Source organism: Haemaphysalis longicornis, unplaced genomic scaffold (assembly GCF_048455015.1).
Source record: "Haemaphysalis longicornis isolate Haplotype H1 unplaced genomic scaffold, Haemaphysalis longicornis Haplotype H1 scaffold_7, whole genome shotgun sequence".
Taxonomy (NCBI): Eukaryota; Metazoa; Arthropoda; class Arachnida; order Ixodida; family Ixodidae; genus Haemaphysalis; species Haemaphysalis longicornis.
In genome coordinates this window covers 185,009,950-185,033,480 of record NW_027526422.1, presented here as the reverse complement: position 1 = coordinate 185,033,480, position 23,531 = coordinate 185,009,950, and the positions used below count along the sequence as shown (strand labels likewise).

Sequence of the window (23,531 nt, the reverse complement as noted above, 5' to 3'; positions counted from 1 at the left end):
AGACGTTGACTATTCGTCATCCTAGCGTAATTGTGTTGTAGCAGCATCAACGAAGACGATGGCGACGAAGCACCACTCTGAGGCTCACTGCTTGAGCCTCGTGGCGCGAGCGGTCAGTGCTCCCGGGAACACCGGACGTTCGGCCAGGCATAGCTGCCGCTGGCCCGTTAGCTGCTGACGTGTTTTAAATATATACGTTGTTCTTTGGCTCGCCGTTTTTATTGCCTCGTGTTGCCACAGAATTCATGACCACGGACAAAGGACATACGGCACGTGCAAGGGCAGGACAACGCTGCCGCGAATGCACTCTCACGTGTCCCCGCAATATTCAGTTCGCACAACTCGGCTGACATCGACTTCACCGCACTTGCATCAGCGCAGCAAGAAGACGCCGAAATATAAGCCCTTCAAAAAAAACCCAGCGCGCTGCACCTTTGTAAAGTACCCATCCCATCGTGTGCTGTACCGGTGCTTTCGATGTTTTCACGCACACCTCGCGTCCACTCATCGCGGCGAATTTCCGACGCATTATTTTCTTTGCCTTCCATAGACTATCGCACCCTGGAATACGAGCCATGCAACATCTGCTGAAGTAGCGTTTTCGTTTGGCCGGCATCAACAAGGACGTACGCGACTGGACGCGCTGCTGTCTCGTATGCAACCGTCAAAAGTTAACCGGCACGCCAAGGCTACTCTCGGCTTGTTTATGGCTCCTACTGAGCGTTTCGACAAGGTGCACGTACAGATTTTGGGGCCTGGGCTCCTTCAAAAGGCAGCACATACCTACTAACTTGCGTGAATCGGTTCACGCGTTGTCCCGAGGCGTTCCCTCTTCCCGACATTTGTAGTGGAACCATCGCCAACGCCTTCATGGCTCACTGGAGTTTCAGCTATGGTGTCTCATAAACTATCACCACCGACCAAAGTCGCCAGTTCGAGCCGGCATTCTTCAATAAACTTCTGACCCTTCTTGGGGCTTCCCGCATTCGGACCACAACGTACCACCCCATTGCCAACGGGCTTGTTGAGCGTTTTCACCGCTCCCTCAAGACTGCACTCAGGGCACAGCCGGACACTACCCATTGTTCCACCTCCCCTCCGTTGGTTCTGCTGAGTCGTCGGGCTACCTTGAAGAAGATCTGCACTGCACGCCCACAGAGGTGGTATGTGGTGCGCCGCTACGCCTGCCGCGAAAGTTTTTCGCTGATTCCGAGTCACCACTGAGCCCTAATCCCACTGACTACGTGACCAAACTAGGAGTTTCTTTTCGCTCACTTCGTGCGCACGCACCACGCGGCCAACAGCGTGCGGATGCACATGTTCCCGGCGAGCTGACAACGTCACCCTACGTTTTTGTCTGCCGTAACACCATGCGCAAACCATTTCAGCGCCCGTATGACGGACGCTCCCACCTCATCCACCGTGCTGATAAGCATTTCACCGTGGATTTGAATGGCAGACAGGATACTATTTATGTTGATCGCCTCAAAGCAGCGTTCATTGAGGAGCCGCTATCTATACAATCAGACAACTCCATAATACTAATTGCGGATCGCCCTCCCAGCCAACCCAGTCGCAGCAAACAAAACCCACACGACGACCTCCAAAAGCATCCTTCCGGCTTACTCCAAGGCTCCACCACTGGAAGGGAGCCGCCTGTGGTAGCATCTGAAAAGACAAAGACGAAGAAGGACCACTCTGAGGCTCACTACAGGAGTCTCGTGGCGCGAGCGATCAGAGCTCCCAGGAACTCCAAAAGTTCGGCCAGGCATAGCTGCTGCTGGCCCGTTAGCAGCAGACGTGTTATAAATATATGTGCTGTTCTGTGGCTCAGCGTTTTATTGCCTCGTGTTGCCACAGTGTCGGCCTTTGCTGAGAAAGCACTGCGTTTGCTGAGAAAGCGACTCTTTTTAAGGGCTAGTCTGATGACGAGGAGAGGTAAACGCATGCGGCGCCGCCATCTGGATCAAGGTTTCTCTGATAGTTGTCTTTGCTGTCGAAAACGAGTCGCTCACGAAGGTTGGACGCTGTTCAGAAGGCCCCTATCTTCAGGGAGGGCTGAAGCGAAGAGAAAAAACCTGGCGGCAGTTTCATAACGAGGGCCAGTGTGCGCTGGCGTATTGTTAAGGCGGGGTGCGCCGGCCAGCACATTTTCCTTCTGACACGATGACGGAAGGAATGTACACCCGGTGTCAACCATATTGCACAAGAGGCAGGGCATACCGGAATTTTATTTTTATTCCGGAACACTTTAGGGACCAGGAGGTCGTCCTTTCTTTTTCTTTGAGCGTCACGCAGCCAGGCATACATCAAAACCAACCAAAAGAGTGCTCCGCAACACCCATGTTGATATCAAAAAAACTAAAAAGAGGGCGCCGCAACGTCCCGGACTAGACCCTGCGAACATAGAGCCTGTTTTTCCGGCATGGACGCCGAACAGATAACACGGCACGAGCGACAGCCTGCGCTTGCTGGGGAACGACATCGATGCCACAGGGCCAATTCGTCTCCGCAAAAAAGCGAAGCACAAGCCACGCTTCAACAAAGAGGGCCAATCCCCACCTTCGTCAGCCAGCAGCAAAGACTCAACAACAGGGAACAGAAAGCGAATTTTCCGATTTAAGCTCGGGAAGGTGTAGTGAACATCCCCAGCTTTCCGGCTCACGCTTAGTTCAGCCATAGGATACCAGGCGCTCAGGAATGAGCGTAACTCTACGGACGGCGATGTTTTAAGCACGATTACTAATACTTTTCGAAATGTTCAGCGATTTTTTTCCGTATCATGTTATCTTTGGAGTGCTAACAACCAGTATGTAAAATATGGCTTCAGTATATTGGTTCCACTAGGTTCCTGAAGTGCTTCAAGTGCGAGTATTACGGAGAAGCTTCAAGCATTGCCGAAAAGCTCCTGTTGCACCTGGAGCAAACCAGGCAAACCTGGAGCAAACCTGGACAAACCATATCACCCTGCTTGGCCCCGAAAGCGATGTGTGGTACGCTAAGGGCTAAAGCCCGCCATATAACATTATTCTCTGTGTATGGTGGCCGTAGTAATGGGAAAACGACTGGCAGTGCGATACCCAAAGTAAACAGTATAGATGTATGTATAGCAGTGTTTCCTCTAGGAGCAGGTTACACTTAAACAATGGGCCAACCAGCGAATCTGCTTCACTGTGCGCAAACAAAATGCGTGCAGTGTTTTGCTCAATTCGAAGCAGGGGCTGTAGTTTCCTTTTAGCACAACCGCCACAAGTTGACATGGTTGCTTTCGCAGATATTTTATTGCGTTCGGAAACGTATTCGCCGCTATTTACCGCTTTTTATATAGAAAGTCTAGGTCACAGTCCTTCGTAGCTATGACGCGTGTAATTCCTAATGGCCAACGGTTAGAATTCCTCCGATGACTGATCCCACATTTGGAACGAGGCATGCAGCGTCGTGCGTTGCTCGTTACCTCTTATATTTCATGTGCAGAGCACTCTATGAGCTCGCCTTGTCGCCTTATCTCGCTAACGGTCTGTGCGATGGCCGGAATTGGGCGTCGCAGCGAGATAATGGATGCAAGTAAAGCCCTCTGTACCGGCGCCAGAGAGTCAAGCTGAGTTTTCCGAAACCACGCAGTTTAAATAGTCATAACCGTTCAAACCTCGTGACTCGCTGGCGCTTGTCATACATATCCCCGTTATTTAGCGGAAAGAAAAATGCAGGTACTTTTCAGGCAAAATCTGTGTATATAACCGGCGGCTCCCGCGTTTATTCATTTCGGAACGCTCGTTCGGTTGTTGTTTTAAGCGAACAAAGTGGCCGCGCAAGAAAGAAATGTCGCATGAGAAATGACGCAGGAAAACTCCAGTCGCACAAGAAGACAATGGCACGTTCCAAATTTCGTATAAAGGCTCCAGCCGTGCAAGAAAAAAATTGCGCGTTCGAAATGACGCTAAAGAGCTTTAGCATACGAAATTAAAGCAAGCGCAAAAAGAACAGAACTCCCGCTGGCGCAGTTTCAGGCAGGTGGGGGGTGGGGGGGGGGGGATTTGAAATAAATTGTGTGGCACCAGTGAGCGGATAATGGTGCTGCAGCTCATTATGGCGAATCACTGCTCTGCGATGCCGACAGCTTTGACATTGAGTGGAACGGCTTTATTTCTTGCGTTTTAACGAACTAGCCGCTGCCCTCTGTTCTGCAAAACCAACTACTTCAACTGTAATTTTAGAGCTTCAAATACAAAATCTGCAAAAAGGCCACGGATAAGTTTATTTTAACCCATAACACTACGATGAAAACTTCGCATTATGGCGTTTCCCATTTGCGCGCGCGTTCTGCCCATTTTTCTCCAAACCCAGTGTGGAAGAGAATGTGTGAACGGTTCGTTTTTACGAGCGGCGGTTTGCGTGCTTTTCTTGGGTTATCGCCGGCAAAAGTCGCATGGCATCGCTGTAACTAATAACGTGTGCAAAGTAATTCGCTCAAAATTTTAGGGTGCGGGGTGATGAGGTATATTCGCAAAAGTTTCACTTCTCATGTCCTTTTATATTCTCTGGACAGGCTCAATAAATTTTGAAGTCAGCAATTTTACACAGGCAAGTTTACACACTAATCACTCGATGAAAATAAGACACCAGAATATGTGTAGGCAAAAAAAAAAGAATCGGACCGCGAGGTGGCAGTAGCTTGGTAATTGAGGGACTTGTTAGCAAATGGGGTGACCTAGCCTATCGTGGCAAGCCAGACATTGTTCTACCGGAATTGCTCATTTAAAAACTGTTTACTTCCAATCATTAAAAGGCACATTGGTTTGTGTCGTTCGAATATTTCAGGGAAAAGCGTAAGATGCTCCGCTTCAGCAATCCAGGGTTTTTGGGAGTAATATATTTTAAAAAAGTCAACCATGGGGGCTTCCCTTCGTACTTGTTTACTCAAAGCTGCGCGCTGCATCACACGTGTTAAGGAGTCTACGAAAAATGCCTCACATCACAAAGCGCACCCAACATCGACACAGGGCCCATGAGGTCACGTTCAGTTTATAGTGCCACGACAGTGTTGTGGCTGAACTTGTACGGGAACAGAATGGTAGGGACTCCTGTGCTCTTTTCATTCCTTAGCAAAACAGGAAAGCATGGGGAGATTCTTTTTTCCCGCTGCGGAAATAAGTAGGCTGCCTGTGACAACAATGAACAGTGTGTTTCGTTCCTATAAGAGTTTAACCGTGATTTCATTAGTCGGTGAACTTTATTTTGTCTGTTGAACGTGCTGTTTTTTATAATCTTCCAGAATGAGAAAGCCACGCCCACGTTAAACGGTGGGAATTAGAATCCTGCAACATTTCAAGGATGGCGAGGCAAGAATCGGAGCTTCACATCAACCTGTTTGGGTACAAGAATGTCGGGATTGTCCAGGTCAGAATGAATGGGGTGTTCTGGTACAATGATGTATTTCTGCAGCAGAAATGTCATCATTAGAAAAATCTCCATCGAAGCGAACGTTTCACCAGGGCACGAACGGCGGCCTGGAGAAAAATATAGAAAAAACACTGCAAAACTTGCGATGAATGACATCTGTGGGCATGTTAAGCATACGTAAGTAAAGTTTTCCTCAAAATAACCATACGTTAGGGATATATTCCACACCAACTTGGCGCGCACATAGCCATCGTTACGTATGAATGAGCGATAGTAAACGCCGAAATTGATGTGCGTTATTAGAAAGCTTTACAATAGGAAAGGCCAGCTCAGCATGTTTTGGATCATCGCTGGGCGTATGCGCAGAATGCATTATGTTCTGTGTTTTTGGCAAGCGGTAGGGTGAGCGGTCTCGCTATTCTTACGAAATTGTGTGTGCCCCTGTACTGTCCTTAAAAGGATCTTGCTTTTCTTGCATAGCCATCGCCGCTAGATCAATATATTTTTTATTTCCTCTTTTATTCTTTTATGTATCTTTTTACAGATATTCTCCCGAGCGGGAATTACAGGGGAAGATTATTTACAATTGACCAAGCTAGTGAATTATGTGCTCTTGTCAGACATCATTATATAAAGCCTAAGTGGAAATGTGTAAATAAACTTCACGCTACGCAAGAGACAGAAACAAACGTGTGCATATAGACTGAATATAAAGAGGCTGTTGCCTTTACTATATACAATAGGCCCCAGTTGTATAGAATTTGTAGGGAAAGCGCATAAACACACGCAATTAGTCAAATAAATAGCCTCAAAAATAGCTGTGCATAAGTGTACTCATCACTTGCAGTTTCCAAGAACATATTTAATTCACCAGGAAGGACGAAGACTGTGTTAAAGTAGCCGTATTATATGGCAATGCATTCTTTTGTGTTATCAACAGGTTTATAAGCGCGCTTAGCTGTGCATAAGTGTACTCATCACTTGCAGTTTCCAAGAACATATTTAATTCACCAGGAAGGACGAAGACTGTGTTAAAGTAGCCGTATTATATGGCAATGCATTCTTTTGTGTTATCAACAGGTTTATAAGCGCGCTTCGGTATTTTTTTTCTCCTGGAAGGAGGAGGTTCATTTTGTTAGAATGTTCTACATGGTTTTAATTGTGTATGATAAGGAGGATTAGGGCTATTTTTAAGACAGTGCAGCTTTCATAATGGGAGAATGATAATAGTATGAAAGGTGTATTTTTGTTTGATCCAATTTAGCGAGGGTAGTTACATTTTTACTGTGAGTATGCCATATGGTTGAAGCATATTGAATGGGTGCTTTATCAAGAAACTGTATGCATGGATTCTGGTTTTTGTTGTGTAGTAAAATAAGGCCGCATTTTGAGGATGCCAAGTTTCTTTGTTAATTTACTACTTATGCGCTCAATGTGATGGGTTAAGTGTAATCTGACTGTGAAAAAAGAGCCGAGATATTTAAACAAAAAAACTGAATAATGAAGCCCTTTCAGAACTTCACACATACGCGGCATCAAATCAATACCAACGTTTCCAGTGCACCTACCACCAGGCCATACTGAGATTCCAGTAAATATTCCGCATAAGAGCCATCGGGTATATGAAATTTCGGAATTCATTACTGTTCGAATAAAATTCAAAAGTGGTCATCTAAGTACTCCCCGCTTAAACAACTCTAGTACATAACACAGGCGATGTGCTCTTGAAAATGTGTATTGCTATTTTGTCCTGCAACTTTTGTCACCCGCACACATACCATATACACGAGGTGGTTGGCGTAATTTTCCAGAAAAGGAACTTCGTATCTACGAATATTTTACAGGTTCTCACCAAAGCTGAATGGTATCAGTTGTTCTGGCTTCTGTGGTACAATATTTCCTTGATTACTCAAAAAACGTTGCGGGTTAAATTTGTGAGGTTCTTTCCACACAGCAGGGTCATTGTGGCAAGCCCATAAATTTGGAATGATAGTAGTTCCTTTGGCAATGAAGTATCCGTCAATCACTACATCATCAGAGCTCCTGAAAAAAAAGAATTGACTAATAAGGTGCGTATTTTGGTCAAGCAATACAAGTGAAAGAAGCGGAAAGTTCTTTCAAACACCATTACTTTACTTTAATGCCTCAGATGATATAAATGTACAAAGGAAGTGCACTTTCAATTGCTCTAAAATGTGCACCGAAGAATGAACATACAAAAATATACCAATACGGACACCTAACAACACCAAAACGTGCCGTTTCATTTTTGATTCGTACGTACAGCGCTTAATCATTGTACGCAGTCACAAGTCGTATTGTAGAAGACAGTAAACTATGCTGAAATCTTCAATCTCAATTTTGATCCTCTTTTTTGTGGTACGTTCCCTTCAATATCCAAAAAATTACATTGCAGTTAGCTTGTGACCTCATCGTTTTGTGCAAATAGATACAACCGTATGCCGACACATGTTTAAAACTCTTGACTGGGAAACAGACGACACAGTTGCCCAGCGCGGGGTTTGCTCGGCAAGTCTGGTACTATATATTGCAAGAAGCTGCGCCCTGATATTTCTCAGTGTTTATGTTCTTTGCAGCCCCTGGCTTGGCGTTGTTATCTTAGCCCATGGTGGCAATGTTAAAGGACATTGGTAGGAGGCACGTGCAGAGTATGGCGCGATGGCGCCGTGTCTTGTGGTGAAGGAAGAAACACTGACCATATAAACTGAAAACTAAACCGCTGAACGAAAGGTGAGGAGACAGATATAAAGTGTTGAAGCAGTGGAATTATGAAATTACGTGTTTTTACAGTTGCTGTGAAAGACCTGGCGAACTTCTCGCCTACCCATACCTTCTTCACAGCTAGCAAGACTGGCGAAAGCATGGTGACTGCGGTGGCGATGAAGTGTGGGTCGGTGATAAGCACGCCTACTACGGAGAAGCGGCCATTATTAGGCGACCGGCAAGCGCGGCGACGACATCGTCTATTCTTGAAGTTCGACCCCCATGCGGGAGCTTTTTATTGAGGAAACTGTACCAGAACAAGTTCCAACTATACCATTGCCACCTATTTTGGCAATTTATCAGCGTATTAAGTGTACCGTGAATGTATTAGTTTCATTTTTGTTCTAAACAAGACGTCTCTTTCTTTTCAACCGGTCAACTTGGGACGTTCACTAGACCACTTCACGCCAGAAAATAGCGTCCAAGACAGCCTTCAATGAATATTTAATGATTGGTGCCAGAGAGTGAATAATAGATCCTACAACGAGAATGAAAAGAGCGAGATAAACAGACAAAGATACTAATGTGCACAAGAAATACAGGGTTGTAGGATATTCTTAGCGCTGGCAGCTTCAGCTCTGAGGAAGAGAGAACAACAGAATAATTTATTGCCCTTTCTTTGTTGTTAGGATTTTGTTATAGGTGCGAGTGTATGCCGGGGAGCTCGGTCGATGGCTCTGATGATAACCCAGGATAAGGTCATCTGGTTTGAGCTCGCCAGGGCCTCGTCCCGTTGCTCATTGGGAGAAAAAGGGGAAAGGGTCTCTGATGCCCCCCTATGTGATTTAGTGAAGGGTCGTGAGGAATCTGACTGCTTTGCAGTTCCGTGATGTGTGAAAAGAAATAAGATTAGGTTGAGTGCGGCTAGGTTCGGAAAGGTAATGATGCGTAGGTGTCTCCACGTCTTTAATTGTGAACGTGTGAGAAGAGCGTTGGCTAGTGGGAGTTTTCTGCGAGAGAGGCTGTAGTGCGTGGTTAGTTGTACACATAAGACCATCCTGTTTGTGTTACATGGGGCACCATATTATAGGAAAGATCTTGCCGCTGCTGTGTTATTATGTTTTCAAGCAAGACCGTGGGCATCATTTTATCCTGGAGGCCATCCTACGCAGGAGTTCATACTAGTTTTACCGGGGATTGCGGTGGGTGTCGCTGTGCCATTTTGACTCTAACTATTAGAAGCCTGCAGAAGAAGTTTCAATAGCTGTTTTAAAATCCGCGAATATCGTATATGGCTTTCCGTATTAGCAAAAGGAAGCCCTATAGCAGCCTATTCTGCAGTTGCTTATTTGGATGCTTGTGGAGTTTGAACGTTTACGGGGGGTAGGGGTGGCGCAGATTACGGCCGTTGCGAATGCAGCACAATGTCTCTATTTCCCTGTTGCCACATTGGTCATCTTCGCTTTGATGTTTAATTGTTTCTGTTCTAATTTTCCGCTGTCCTTTATCGGTTTGCGTATTATACGGGATATAGTTCTCCGGTAATTATTTCAGCTGTCAGCTTTTTTTTAATTTTTTAAGGTAGTGGGTCGTGTCATCGCAATAATTAATGTTATTTTTAGTGCTTTCATAGTGCAGTTTGAGTTGTGTTTTTGTCACAGACGGTCTATTTGATTGGAAGGTGAGTTTTATAAGCTTTTCAGCCGTGTTGTGATCCCCTACGCTCTTGAAGGTTGCAGTAAAAGTTCAAAGGGGCGCTGAAGACACTTTAAGGCGCTTTTTTTGTGTAAATTGATTTTTGCAAAGCTTTTTCACAGGTTTATAGGTATGGCGCAGAGAATGTGAGTCTGCTAGTGACAAATGGTTGGGTTGCTTTGAATCTTTTGTTTTTGCGTAGACCGTCCGAGCTGATGAAATATCGATGGATGAGGCCTATTATTTGCAGGCAGCTCCATTCAAGGTTCTGTAGATATTCGGTATACGTTATGTTATTTTTATTGGGCACCCCTGGAATTTTGAGACTTCTCGTGTATGGTTTCTTATGCGTACTTTCAAATTGGATGATAATTCGCTTTATGCACTTTTTGTGGGACAGTAAAAAATGTCATGTGGTGGAGGAGCGTTCTAGATCTGCCTTCCCGGATCGCGATAGCAGCACTGGTAAGCCTTCTGGAAAGATTTGTTCATGTTGCATATTACTGCCCCAGTGCCCCAATTGACGCAAAAGTTTATGTCGTCGGCGTAGAAACTGCCTCTTATGTCGGGAATTTAGTCAAGCCGGGAATTTGTTTTTGGAATATATTAAACAGCAGTAGCCATAACGTTCCTTCGTGAGGATTTCCCATGATCTGGAATTCTATGGTGCTCGTAGTATCTTTTCAAGTCTTCAGTATGGTTGTTGGTTTGGTTAGGGATCTCCGCATGTAATTGTATATACGATGTCCTAGGCCAATAGAACCAAGTCCTCGGAATATGCTGAGGGGTTTGTAAGGTGCCCCATCACTGAGTAAAGCTCTTTCCGATTGGAGTTCTCGTTCCAAAGGGTAATCATATTTCTGCATGACAATTTCATCGATTGACCATCGTAGATGTGCGTAGTCTCTCTGACAGCGGTTACAGCCTGCCGTCAAAAAAAATTGGGCAGCTTCGCTCTATTACGAAACCTAGAAGCGAAGACCTTCCTATTCTTTGTTCGGGTAACTTTATATGCAATATTGCTTTGAGGGTTGCTGAAGGTTTAAGCATGGGCGTTGCGCCTCCGCTTCATCGGCGTGACATTGGGCAACGGTCCGAAGTCGTGGCAACCGTTCTCGAGTAGCGGGGTGGCGGCTTTCTCACCGTGCGTCGTATTTTTCGGGAGTGCCGCTCTTCTGCCGCCCCACTTCTCCGTCAGAGACCAAGCTGTTCTGTAGCAGCGGCGGAGTACCGGAGCTGTTCACTACGCGTCTTCGCAAGGGGGGGCTGCCGTATGGTGCGACGAGGCTAAGCTACGGTGAAGCCATCCGGGCGTACGTGATGACGTCATCACTAGGAAAGATTTTGTTTTGCACGTCCGCGCCGTAAACCACATCCTATAGAGCAGCTCTGCTAAAATAAAGCCGAATCGCTGCCTGAACTTTATTGTCCTAGAGAAAAGAGGAAAAAGCCCTGCCTATGGAAGAATGGTTGTCACTTAGCGAGCGACGGCACCGGAAGTTGTAAAACCATAATATGGGCTTCTATTACGCTGCGTAGCTTAGTGATTGCAAAGTGTGAAATGCAGGACCTAACTGTTTTTCCACATCACAGAGCCGTGTGACAATAGGTGTAAACAATAATGAGAAAGTAACATTAAAGAAAGTGTGACGGGCCTTTCAAGTGCACCGACGTAGTTTCCTTACTATACCTAAAGCTAATCAGACAATGCTAACAGCGCGCAAGGAAAGTGGTAATAGCGCCCTACAGAACGGGACGCCGAAAGGAGTGTCATAAAATTAGGGTGCGGGAGATTCCTCACCACGCTTCACCTCTTTTATTTTGCCCAATTTGTCGGAAGAAGATGCGGACGTGACACAGAACTGTGGAATTACAGCTAATATTATTAAGGCACTGTGCACAATTTTATACGCAAAGAGCAGCAACTGGGTATTCGCGTGCATTATATCTAATAATAAAATCTAAGAACTAGAAGAGGTGGCCAGCAGAAATACAGTTCTTTTCCAGTGTCAATTCAAAACACAAGGAAGAGCTGACGACGTTATCACGCAGTCTTGAAATCACCTCGGCCTCTGTGATTTCACGATTAAGGTGTGTCTCGCAAGCACTCATAATCGCACACTGAATAAATAAGCTTACCCTCGTATTCCGGACGAGGTATGAAAGAATAAACCGCTAGTACACGTGTTTACAGTTGTTTTTCCGCTGTGCGTAATTAAGGCAATGCACCATTTCGCTAAATGCACTGCCTCCAAGCGGAAGGTGCGTCATGCATGACCGGATGCGCATTCTTAACACACTAGCGTGAGTTCTGCTTCCTGCATTTCTTTGGCGGAGTGCCATAATAAAGGCTTATTAAGAGTTGTAAGCCGCTTTTATGAGGCTTTCAGGAAATCAGGAAACTTCAACACCATAGGTTCCGTATTATACATAAAGCTAACCAGAGAAAGCTAAAAGCACCCTACGGAACGGCACGCTGAATGGCGGTCATAAAATTGAGGTGCGGGAGATTCCGTAGCACGCTTCACCTATTACATTTTGCACAACTTGTTGGAAGAAAACGCGGACGTGAGACAACTGCAAAACACCAAATATTAATATTAACATACAGTGCACAATTTCATTCGCAAAGACCAGCAACCACGAATTCGCGTGCAATATATGTAATAGGAAAATAACATTGAAGAACGAGAAGAGGCGGTCACCTGAAAGACACATCTTTTCCTATACCAATTCTACAAGCAAGGAAGAGGTGGCGAAGTTATCGCGCAGTTTTGAAATCACCTCGGCCTCTGTGATTTCGCGATTAAAGTGCGTCTCGAAAGTACTCATAGTCACACACTGAATAAGATAAGCTTACCCTGTCATTCTGGACAAGGTATGGAAGAATAAATCACTAGTACACGTGTTTACAGTTGTTTTTCCGCTATAGGTATTTAGGCAAGGCCGAATTTTGCTCAATGCAGTGTATTTAGCCGAAAGATGCGTCGTACATGACAATATCCGCATTCTTAACGAACTAGTGGGAGTACTGTTTCCTGCATTTCTTGGGCGGGGTGCCATAATAAAAATTGAATAAGAGTTGAAAGCCACTTTGATGAGTCTTTCAGGAAATCACTCTCGGCTTCCGCAAGAAGACGTTAGAAGAAAGTCTGAATTTGAGCGTGAAAAAGGAATTGAGAGGCCATCTTGGGCAGCAGTATAGTTCGCGTTTAAGAGGGTTTCAAGGTAAAGTTCAGCAAGAGATGGCCTTGAAATACAAAAATGTCAGACTTACTCTCTGGCTACGCTAAGAGTTGCTGCAGTTTTCCAGCGTTCCACCTCCCAGATGCAAGCCAAGGTATATGGCAATTGCTTTCGATCTTCCCACGTGGGCCGTCGCTGTGATCCGACCACTCCATCGATCTCTCGCTGAATCCTTGCTTGGATTGTGTCGGGGTGCTTGGCAAAAACTAGTAAGAGCCACCACATTGTCAAAGTTGTGCTCATTGTGCCAGCTATGATGAAAACGTTGACGTTGCCCACCAGGTAGCGGTCTGCGTGGTTCGGAATAGAATGGAATAATCACAAAGCATAATAGGTGTCTTAATCGAACAGGGTAGTGCGCCTAAAATAAAGATATATTTCACGACATAGAAACGGACATCACACCTTAGGGCTCATGGTTTCCAGCTGCGGAGCAGCCGAATATTTGGCCCTCGTGAATAAAACTTTGATGGTGCAGAACTGACAGACGAATTCTCCAAATGTTGGGAGTAATAACGAAGACTGTCTCTCACTAATACAAAAAGCTGTTTTTTTATTTATGCATCACCAAATTGCTGATACCCGTAGTTTGTGACCAGATTGGACTGCATGTATTTTCTATAAATAAATGCCGGAAACAAATTTACCAGCAATTCCGAAGAGGACGGATTCCTTGGTGTATTTATATTCCATTAGAAATTCAATCAATATTTCATTTTGGATATCGCATTAGTATCGGATGAAGTTCGAAAGCCACTGCTTTCCGTTTTTCACGGACCTTTTTGCAGTGAAGAAGGTTACGATGTCGACTGCGAGCGACCGGGAAGAGGTGATGGGTATTGTCATTGATGAGTAAAATTGGTGGAAACAATATAACAAGAGCATTCGGTATTTTTGGGTCATCATAGCATAAGCTTTACTCGTCGCACATATCATTTTGCTGCACTGCTAATGACTTCTGCTCTGTCAAGAATTTGAAGTCATTTCAAAACGTTGTAATACTGGCTGGCGTTGACTCACTGGGGAAAGCAGCAACGTGCAGGGAATCTCTATCCTCACTTGCATACAGCGGTTACTTTGGGGCACCTTTGTTCTTTAGGGTATCCGCACTTCGTATGCCTCGGGGTGCTCTATTTTTATTGCATTTTCAAAAACGCACTGAAAGCTTGCAAGGTGAATTTCGAGCACGGTTAGGCTAGCACGAACAATCAGCCAACACGATCACATGACCAATGGGGGATCCATTGGTCCACGCGCTCTGACTGGCATCAGGATAAACAGGAGAATTTTCTATAAGTGGTGTCTTTCCCGAGAATTTTCTGATGAGTGGGATTTGTGACACATCTTGCGAAACGGGGACACGTGTTACAATGCACCGCACATGGAAGTAAGGCTGGAGTCCCCGGCTATCTTGTGACACTTGCGTGTTTACTGATGAAGACACACCTAAGGATGTAAGGTACAATGTCGTATATTTACGAGAGGGCCACCCGCCATCTCCTTTCGCTTTTATATATCTACAACCCGCAGTCAACGAGTTTTCTGTGCCCTACTACTTGAAACATTATGATGCCCGTCGCAGCTCTCACCTACACAGCGAAAAGGGGGCCGATTTTGTGGTATCTGCCTGAAGATCTGAGACGTTTAGAATATTTGTCCTTTTCAGAGAGTTCTAGAAGTGATCAGATGCCGTCACTGTTCACACTTACTAAATACTACTAAAAAACCTTTTTCGCATCGCCGGAGGGTGGTCTTTAACTGCCTTTTACAAGGCCGGAAATTCGCGGATCGATGACCAAGCCATTCTCCAATGACAATCGAATGGTAGCCAGTTTAAATTTGGGAAATTCTACCGCGGCCCTCATCAGTGGCGTCAGAAACCAATGCCATGTAGGAGTGACCCTACATGACCGCGGACGAGCAAACTCAATATGCATTCACTGTGCTTGCCTAACGGCCGTATTCAGAGTCGCTCCTCCACTCCTTTACTCCCTCCACTCAGCTGAAGGGAAGGATTCCTCAATGCCTATACATGAGAAAATAATTTCAAGGATGCCTTCAACTGGATTCTCCAATTGAGGAAGGATTTGGAATACCAGGGTAAGTCATCTATTGTTTTTTTTTCTTCATCGGATTTTTATATTCCAGGAGACTAGCGGCACGCATTATCTAAGGATATCTTCGTGGTCGGTACGCTTATTACACATTCAGGAGGACGGTAGCTTCGGTCTACTGCATCGCCCTTTTTGGTTTGCGGAGATGACTTCCTCCTGAGATCTTCCAATGAGCACGGCTGATCACCACGGAATACCTGACATCTAGCGACGACAGAAGACCTTTTAGGGGGCGTTGAAACGCTGTGTTAAGTTAATGATGTCACAGACTTCTCGTAACGGTACCGAAACTAGTCAACACAATGTTGTCGATTCCACAAACATGGTCCAGTTTAGTTGACATAAGTTATGAATGATTACTGTGGTAAGTACCACGATTGCCCCCACTGTCTTTTATGACCTGCTGGTAAATCCTGAAGTGCTATCTGCTATCTCTGTTCTTGTCGAGGGGCAAGGTGCACGGGCCGACTGGACGTCTCTGACTGAACTATATAAAATTGGCGCAGCTTGCACAAGTGGTGCCAGGCTGGAGAAACAGCAGTGTTCTGGCGGCCCCTCTTTCTTTGTCCGAGTCCAGCACGTTGTAGCATCATCGACAGCAGCAGCCCAGTAGGTCCAATGCAGGGCGCAACCCTCTACCATCTACCTCAAAACCCTCCTGTCCCGCGCCAGAAGAACCTATTCTTTGCCTCCGAATTCCTTGTTTCTTGACTCTAACGAGTAATTGTCCTTCCGGTGGCAGTCCACGGGACTTCACACTGGTATTCCACTGATTGTTATTCGCCTAGATATGTGGCTAGCCCAAGCCTATTTATTTTTCTTTTTTTGAACTACGATATCCTTTACTCCAGTTTGTTTGCTTACCCAGGAAGCTCGTTTCCTGTCTCTAAGTGTTATTGCGATAACACATAGTTCTATGGCGCGTCGAACCGACGTAACGTGACATTCAGTTTGGTTAATAATGCGAAACTCTCCGCACCGTATGTTAAAACCACATTTATTTCTCAACCTTTCGCTTCAGGTTCAAAATGACTGGCATGCCGAGATCTTTTCTTCGGCATGCCTTCACATATCTCTCAAACGGATCGCGTAAGCACGCGGAAGAACCCGCCGCCAAGTCCAATGCCAACGTCGCTGCTACGAACTCAAAGTAAATACTGTGCGCCCAGAATGCGAAGAGAGTTCAGTCGGAAATACGCTGGTTTCATGACGCGAGGGACCCAGGTTCGATTGCGAACAAGGGAAGCAATTTTTGGGGAAGCAAATTAGGAGCTCGAGCTCTCGGCGCTTGGTGTGGTCACAGTACTAAAATAGCGCAGCAGTTTTTTTTTTTTTTTTGAACGCGTTGCGCTAGAGCGCAACGCGTACTAAAGAACACACCGGCAGACCTTTTTTCAACGCCTTTTGCTAGAATGTTTCGTCCCATTGGCAAAAACACGGACAAAAAATAACACGCCGGGACATTCGTTTCCCAATGCCTCGCGCTAGAACGCTCCGTGCTTCAAAGACACCAGGCTTTTACAGCAAAGCTTTGATGGAACCTCCTTTATGACCAGGGTTCGGAGATCCTGACCCGCCCAACGAAGATACGCCGACACGAAAGAAACAGAAATAACTGGTTTATTCTGGGATGCTTAAACAAATGACATGAGTAGAAACAGCCGCTCGCAACGAATACGTTAATGTACACAACGGGACTCAAAAAAATCGCGCCAATCCACCCTGCGAATTTGGTTGGAAAGCAAAGCTGTAAACGGCACACGCACTTATTACCCATGCGACGTCACTTGAATTCCCTCACGTCGCTAACCAAATAGTGAAACCAGAGAGAAGTGAAATGCAGTTACCCAACCCTCTATTACATCAAAGAAATATTGTTGGTATGGTTTAATTAATGCATGAATCATGAACGGTGGTTGGTTGAGTTGTATTGGTGTAGCACATCAGTGGAAACTGTTTTTGTGAAATTAAAAGAAGGTCTAACTCGGTGTTAGACGGTCTGACTTCTCGTCTTTGCCGTCGCGGACGGAGGTGACGACGTTGGCGGCATAAACGGAGGAGGAGTAGAAGGTGTAGGAGGTGAAGGAGGAACTACTTCAATTCAGATTTCTCAGCGGCCCAGAGTGTGGCCCAGGGGATTGGTTCCGTCTTCACTGCAGCCCATATTCAGTCCGCGCCGCCTATGCACTGTCCTCAAGCTGAAGCTGGGTAGGCAGAGAGAGGCTGGGCAGCAGCATCTCCAATTGCTGTTCTTCGGCAGTTGACGGAAAGAGAGGAGGGTGCTCAGGGCTAACGTCACACACCCCGATTATGTTGCAGACTTTTCCTACTTGTGAGCAAAATTTACATTCAACGTCGTAGCTAATCGGGTGCATTAGGTGAAGACACGTAGGGTATGAGAAGGAGCCGTATTGCATCAGCCGTAGGGTAGTTTGTTGTTCTATGGAGAGGTCAGGGTAAGGCGAAGGTAAGGTCTGTCTCAGAAGGCGATAATGCTGGGTTATGGCCCTGCCCTGAACGAGACGTGCGGGTGACTGTCGTTGTGCAGCTCCATTGCACGGGGGACAAAATTGCAGGCTTAGAGGGCGTATTCGTTGCCCTCCATGGAAGCATGAGCGGGTGTCATGATGAGCCCAATGGAACAGTTTGGGGAGTGATTTTTTAGCACACGCATTGCAGGTCGCGACAACAACCGGACTGGTAATTCCGGTAGGCTTGTGAGAATCGGTGAGTACCTTCCGAACCCGTGGTTAAGTGAGAGCCAATGCGATGGCTCCCTCTTCTCCTGCCGTCATGTCTTCGGTCTCGAGTGAGGCACAAGCAAGGAGGGTGGATCTGGAGGTAGCCATAATGATGGCGTACTGCTGCCCTCGATGTTGGGAGGCGTCTGTGTAGATAACTACATGATCCCCACCGATGGTGGTGTTGAGCGCTTCAGCTCGTGCTTATCTGCGACCATCGTCATATGAGGGGTTCGTATTTCTATGTTAAGGAAACATCGTTAGTTCTTGTCGCTAAACGTCCAGGAGTACATCAAGCGGAGGGACAGTCTGTGCCGCACGTTAAATCTGGTCAAGGCTGCAACAACCCGCCGCAGTTCCGCTGATTCGAAGCTTCTGGATAGAAAGATGGTACTCTATCAGCTCTTCCAACGTGTTGTAGAACCCGGTGCTAAGCAGCCTCTCTGGACGCACTCATGGGAAGACCAATGGCTTCCTCAACCGCCTGTGTAAACATTATATAAAGCGTCTTTTTGTCCTCCTTGCCGAGAATAACAGGAGGTTGACGTAAGTGATTCTCGAGATGACAAAAGCTTGCAATAATCGAAAGGTATCGGATTCCTTTAGGCCTCGCTTCTCGGTGGCAACTCGCTAATCATGTCGATGATGATATTGTGGCTGTGTTTGAGCCGCTGGAAGGATACGTCACTCTTGGTGTTGGCCGGAAGATTTAGGCCCAGCAATATGATGCTTGGGCTTGAATTGATGGCCTGGCCATCAAGGAATATTTGGATGTGTTCCCTAAGGTGTCGTTTTGCGTGAGGGCTGACGACACGGAGCTGAGATTGTTTACGTGAACACTGGAAGCCACAGGTTTAGCACATTGGCGTACTAGAAGTGAGATGCCATGGGTTGGTGTGAGCTTCCTTTAATCGCTATCGCGTGGATAATCGCGATCACGCAGGGGGTAAACCTGCAGATGTGCTGGTGAGTGCACCACTTGTCTTCCCCGTCTCGGCGTGGGCATGAAGAGAAATCGGTAAGACAACGGGTTCTGTATTTGCTATTTTATTAGTTCCAGGTTCGATTCCTGGCGGTGCCAGTAAATTCCTTTGTTTGTTCGCGGGAGTTTTCTGTTGACAGCAATGGCCATGAACGAACCCTTGGGGGGGGTAGAAGTAAAAAAGCTTTGCTTCGAAACCAACTACACGGATTGTGCAGAAACACAATAGAACCCTTCGCTCTACACTCACGACAACGTTCGAGTCCTGGTACCAAGCCACTCCGTGTGCGCCCACCACAAGTGCTGGTAAGTTAGAGCTGGCCAAGGGTCGTCGTACCGGTTGTCTGCCCCTTGCTGCTCCCATCCTGGTTCTGCTGCCGCCGACCTTATCCGTCAAACTTTCTCGACCGCACCCGTGAATGCAGTCATTATACCGGACGTGACCGTTGTGCACATGTTCCGGGCTTGGTACGCACGACACGTGTTCTTTTGTCCGATAACTGTTGATCGCACACACACGCACAGGCACAAGATGCCCTGACGTCACCATTTCTGTCCGACGCGCGCTGGCTGCACTGTTATCACCATTCGCGGGCGCAAGTAGCGGCAGAGTCGCTATAGCCTCTACCCCCAAGGGCGTCCATTCCATGTGCAAAAGCGCCAATGCACTAAAGTCAAAGACACCGAGCTCTCAGCACTGAAACCGCATTATACACTTTATCACAATTTCAAAACCGCATCATACATCCAAACTGTATCACGGAAACAGCATCATACGCTTATACACTGCAGGCTTCACCACTACCAATGTTTCACGTTAGTGGAGGTCGTTTTTGAATCATTGGCAGCACATGTTATAGTTCCTCGAAGCTTCTTACCTGTACCCGTCACCCTTTGAGGTGTACCACCGGGTATTTTTCAGGTTTTATGGCGAAATGTGCAGTGTTCGATTCGCGCCACCTCTATTACCACATTTTTGTCAGGGTTTGGAGATTTCTGTCTACGCCTGATGGGTTTCTGTCGGCCTAAACAGATATTCATTGAAAAGGGAACTGTATAATAAACACGGCGGTTTTGGTGAACAAGTAACAACGAGTTGGCGTCAGTTTTGTTTCGCATCATCGCTAACCGAGTAGTAGGAACCACGTGGTGTCAGAAATGGGATAAACGTATTCTTCCTAGTTGGCACTGCGGCACTGACCTTACACTCTCTCTGCACGATAATGGCTCACACAGGGGCACCCAGTCGAGCAGCGGCAGCAATCCCACCGCAGGCGCCCTTCAATTTTGACCGAACTTGCGTGCGGCCAGAATGGATTGCATCCTTCGATGACTACTACTGCGCAACTCGGCTCGACAACGAAACTGAGGAAGCCCAGGTGGGAACGCTTCTGTACAGGGTGGGAGGGCTGTCCAGATTATGTTTTTAGAAGATGGGCCTTGCACAGCGAAGGTACCAAAGCTACGCTGTAGTGAAAAAAAAATGTCCAACGGCATCTTAGTGACCACCAAGAACATAATAGATGAAAGCACTAATTTCTACTTCCGGAAGCAAGAACTAGGATAAGATGTGGACATGCTCGTGTAGCCCTGCACACGCTAACTAACCGCTGCAATTTTCCAGAATTCGGAGAGCGAGTGATGTACAATAGATTTGTCGTCGGCGCCTAGAACACAGAGCTGATGGAGTTGATGGTTGGATTTTTTTGGCGCAAGGCCAGCTTGGGTATATAACAGAACAAAAGTATATAACAGAAAACAGCGGCTACTAAAATGTGTAAGCCCGAATAACAGTAAAATCAATTAAAGGCAGTGGTTATGGCTGGTGTATAGGGCCAGTTGTGGTTACGCTAGATAGAAAATGAGGTTTAAAAAGTTAACATCAAACAAATATTTAAAAAAGCGGTGCACAGAAACCATGGCATCGTCACCCAAAAACAAGAAAGAGTGTAACGGAATGTTTTGTCTGTATAGTTCCTTGAATTGTCTGTGTCTTGTTGTGTCGAGTGTCTTGCATGTGATTAGGATGAAAACTACGGGTAGGCCCTCCCCACAGCTGCTACACAAGAGAGTGAGCAGGTGTGAGTGTGTTGCATGTGTATGGCGTATCCGCCACCTAGCTAAGGTAACTTCAATGTGTCTGTGGTGTGAGTCAATAGCGCATGATCCCAAGTGTGGTTTTTTTAAGGGTAATTTTTTTCTGTATGTTCACTCTAGTGTGTTTGCCTTGTCTTGCGAAGTTAGTGTCTTATGTGTGGCTTCATGTCTGTGTACGGCACTGTTGCTATGTTCACTGTATTCTCGAGTGGAGCAGCAGTGGCCATTTGATCTGCGGTTCAATTCCGGAATATTGCACAGTTGCAAGGAACCCAACATACTGTTTTTTCAAGACATGGGGCGTATGCCGACACAAGGGAAATAAAAACAAGATTGATTACATAATTTTTAGCGTTTTTTGGGCAAAAGTTCACGTACAACGCTAAGAGAATCCGGGTACACTATGGACTTTAAAATTTGCTGTTGTAGAATGTGATGCATAACAAGTAAAATGCCAAGTGCTTCAGCCGTAAAATTGCTGTTGTGAGAGTTCATTACAGGATCAGGTGTCTTCGATGCGTTGCAGTAAAACTCCACACACTAGTACTTCTACTGCCGCAGGAGGAAATGCTGCATAATGGCTACCCTTGGTGCCCTGTTTTTGTAGAATTGCAAAAGGAAAGGCACAAGAAACAGCCGTGAGTTAACGGGTGTCAATGATGGGTGTCTTGTAGATGTGTGAAATTGCGACTGCTAGCTCAGAAGCTTCTGCTCTCACTCTATAGGGTGCGGCATGTAAATATATGGACCGTGTAAAAAGAGCTGCTTTGACGATGCATCATGAATGGTCGAGTTAAAAGCACGGTTTTTTTACACATAATGTTGGAGGCATACAACAAGACAGTGTATATCCTTGGGTGATATAGGGACCATTTGTGACACTCTGCATAGAGGCTTTCAAGAGGGCTAGTACGAAAGCGTCACGAGCAAGGCCAAGCCCCAAATGATAGCATTTAGGTGCTGTTTTTGGAGTCCACCCTTACATGAAACTGCCCTAGTCGAAGCGAGATGATACCAGTGCAGTATAAAGACGCAGAAGGAGCTGCTTGTCCGCACCGTATGATTGGTGTGAGACGACATTCGGAAAATTTATAGTTTTTAGGCATTCTTGTCTAAGCATATTCAGATGAGGAATAAATGATAGTTTTTTATCTAATACTACGGCTAAAGACTTGTGCTCCTTTTTAATAGGAATCGACCCGCCGTTTATACTTATGTCAGCCACATGGATCCCCGCGCACACGGTTGAACACAACGCAAGTACTTTTTTCGGGATTCAGTTTAAAACCACTTGTGCCCGCCCAGCCAGCAAGCTTGTTCCCGCCGAGCTGGACTTGACGTTCACAGATTGACATATTACATGATTTAAATATAATTGGACATCATCTAGAAATACTGAACAAGAAAGGGTTGGTGGCAATGCCTTACGGAACAAGTTAATCTTCAATATCAAGAGTGTGCAGCTAAAAACACCGCCTTGAGGCACGCCATCTTCCTGAACATGTACATTAGAAAGTGCACTACCAATTCTCGCACAGAACGTTCGCTCAGACATGTAGCTAGAAAGGGTGTTATGCATGTTGCCCGAAACACCGAATGACTTCAAGTCACTCAAGATGCCATATTGCCATGCCGAGTCGTGGGACTTTTTCATAGAAAGAAGATTGTAATGCAGAATTTTTTGTGAATGAAGGCATCTTTTATGGTGAATTTAAACTCAACAAGTTAATCGTTCGTGGAGCGCCCCGCCCTGAAGTCTGCGTTGCAGCTCTCGAGAAGACCATTGTACTTCATAACGTACTCAAACGTCCGCCTAATTATGTTATCGAAAGGCTTGCGCAGACAACTTGTCAGGGCAATGGGTCGATAGCTAGCGGGTGAGGAACTGTCCTTCCCCTCTACAATTATATAACTATACAAGCTACAACTATATCCTTCCTCCAAGAGTTAGGAACGTGCTCCAAAATCTATATCTTGATATAGGTGGATAGAACAGAGAGCTGTCGGAAGGACTCAACACGGATGTAAATATTAGGACAAATGACAACTGCTCTGGCGAAAGTCTCATTTATTGACACAGTCAACTTGCAGTAATTTGAGCTTCGGGTGGCCATCATCAGCGGGGCAACTACTGGAAATCCTGGCCTAGTCCAACGAAACCCGAGGAACCTGTTCATGTAGCGGGAGGTGAGCCCCACCGAACACCAACGGCAGTCGCTTCAGTCCTGGTCGCAGAAGCCGCGACCAGGGCCGAATGCGTATTCCGGGTTTCAGCGAGTTATATTTGTGAAATAAATGTGAACGAAATTTATGTTTACAGAGCAACGAAGCCTGCACATGACGAACGGCTGCACGCACTGCTCGAAAGGGTCCTTTGAATTGGCGTCACACGCAATAGGTCAAAGTGTTCCTTTTTTGTCACTTGATCAGCATTTTTAGGCTACGTGGTTGATTCGTCAGGAATGAGCCGGAATCCTAAGAAAGTGCTTGTTAGGAAGTGCGGCAGGGAGCGATAGCATGTACAGCCCGTTG

General features: G+C 46.1%; 1 protein-coding gene across 2 annotated transcripts in view; it reads right to left on the bottom strand.

Moving 5' to 3' along the window:
- Positions 1–5,126: 5,126 nt before the first annotated feature.
- The window catches only part of LOC144147327 (vitamin D 25-hydroxylase-like), a 62,129-nt gene continuing 43,724 nt past the window's right edge, over positions 5,127–23,531 (bottom strand). For both annotated transcript variants that reach the window (XM_077679444.1, XM_077679445.1), the window contains 3 exons: positions 13,097–13,355; positions 7,253–7,443; positions 5,127–5,507 (listed from right to left, as the gene is read on the bottom strand). In XM_077679444.1, coding sequence (XP_077535570.1) covers positions 5,326–5,507; positions 7,253–7,443; positions 13,097–13,355 — 632 coding nt within the window. In that variant the 3' untranslated portion in view covers positions 5,127–5,325. The remainder of the gene's footprint in view (positions 5,508–7,252; positions 7,444–13,096; positions 13,356–23,531) is intronic.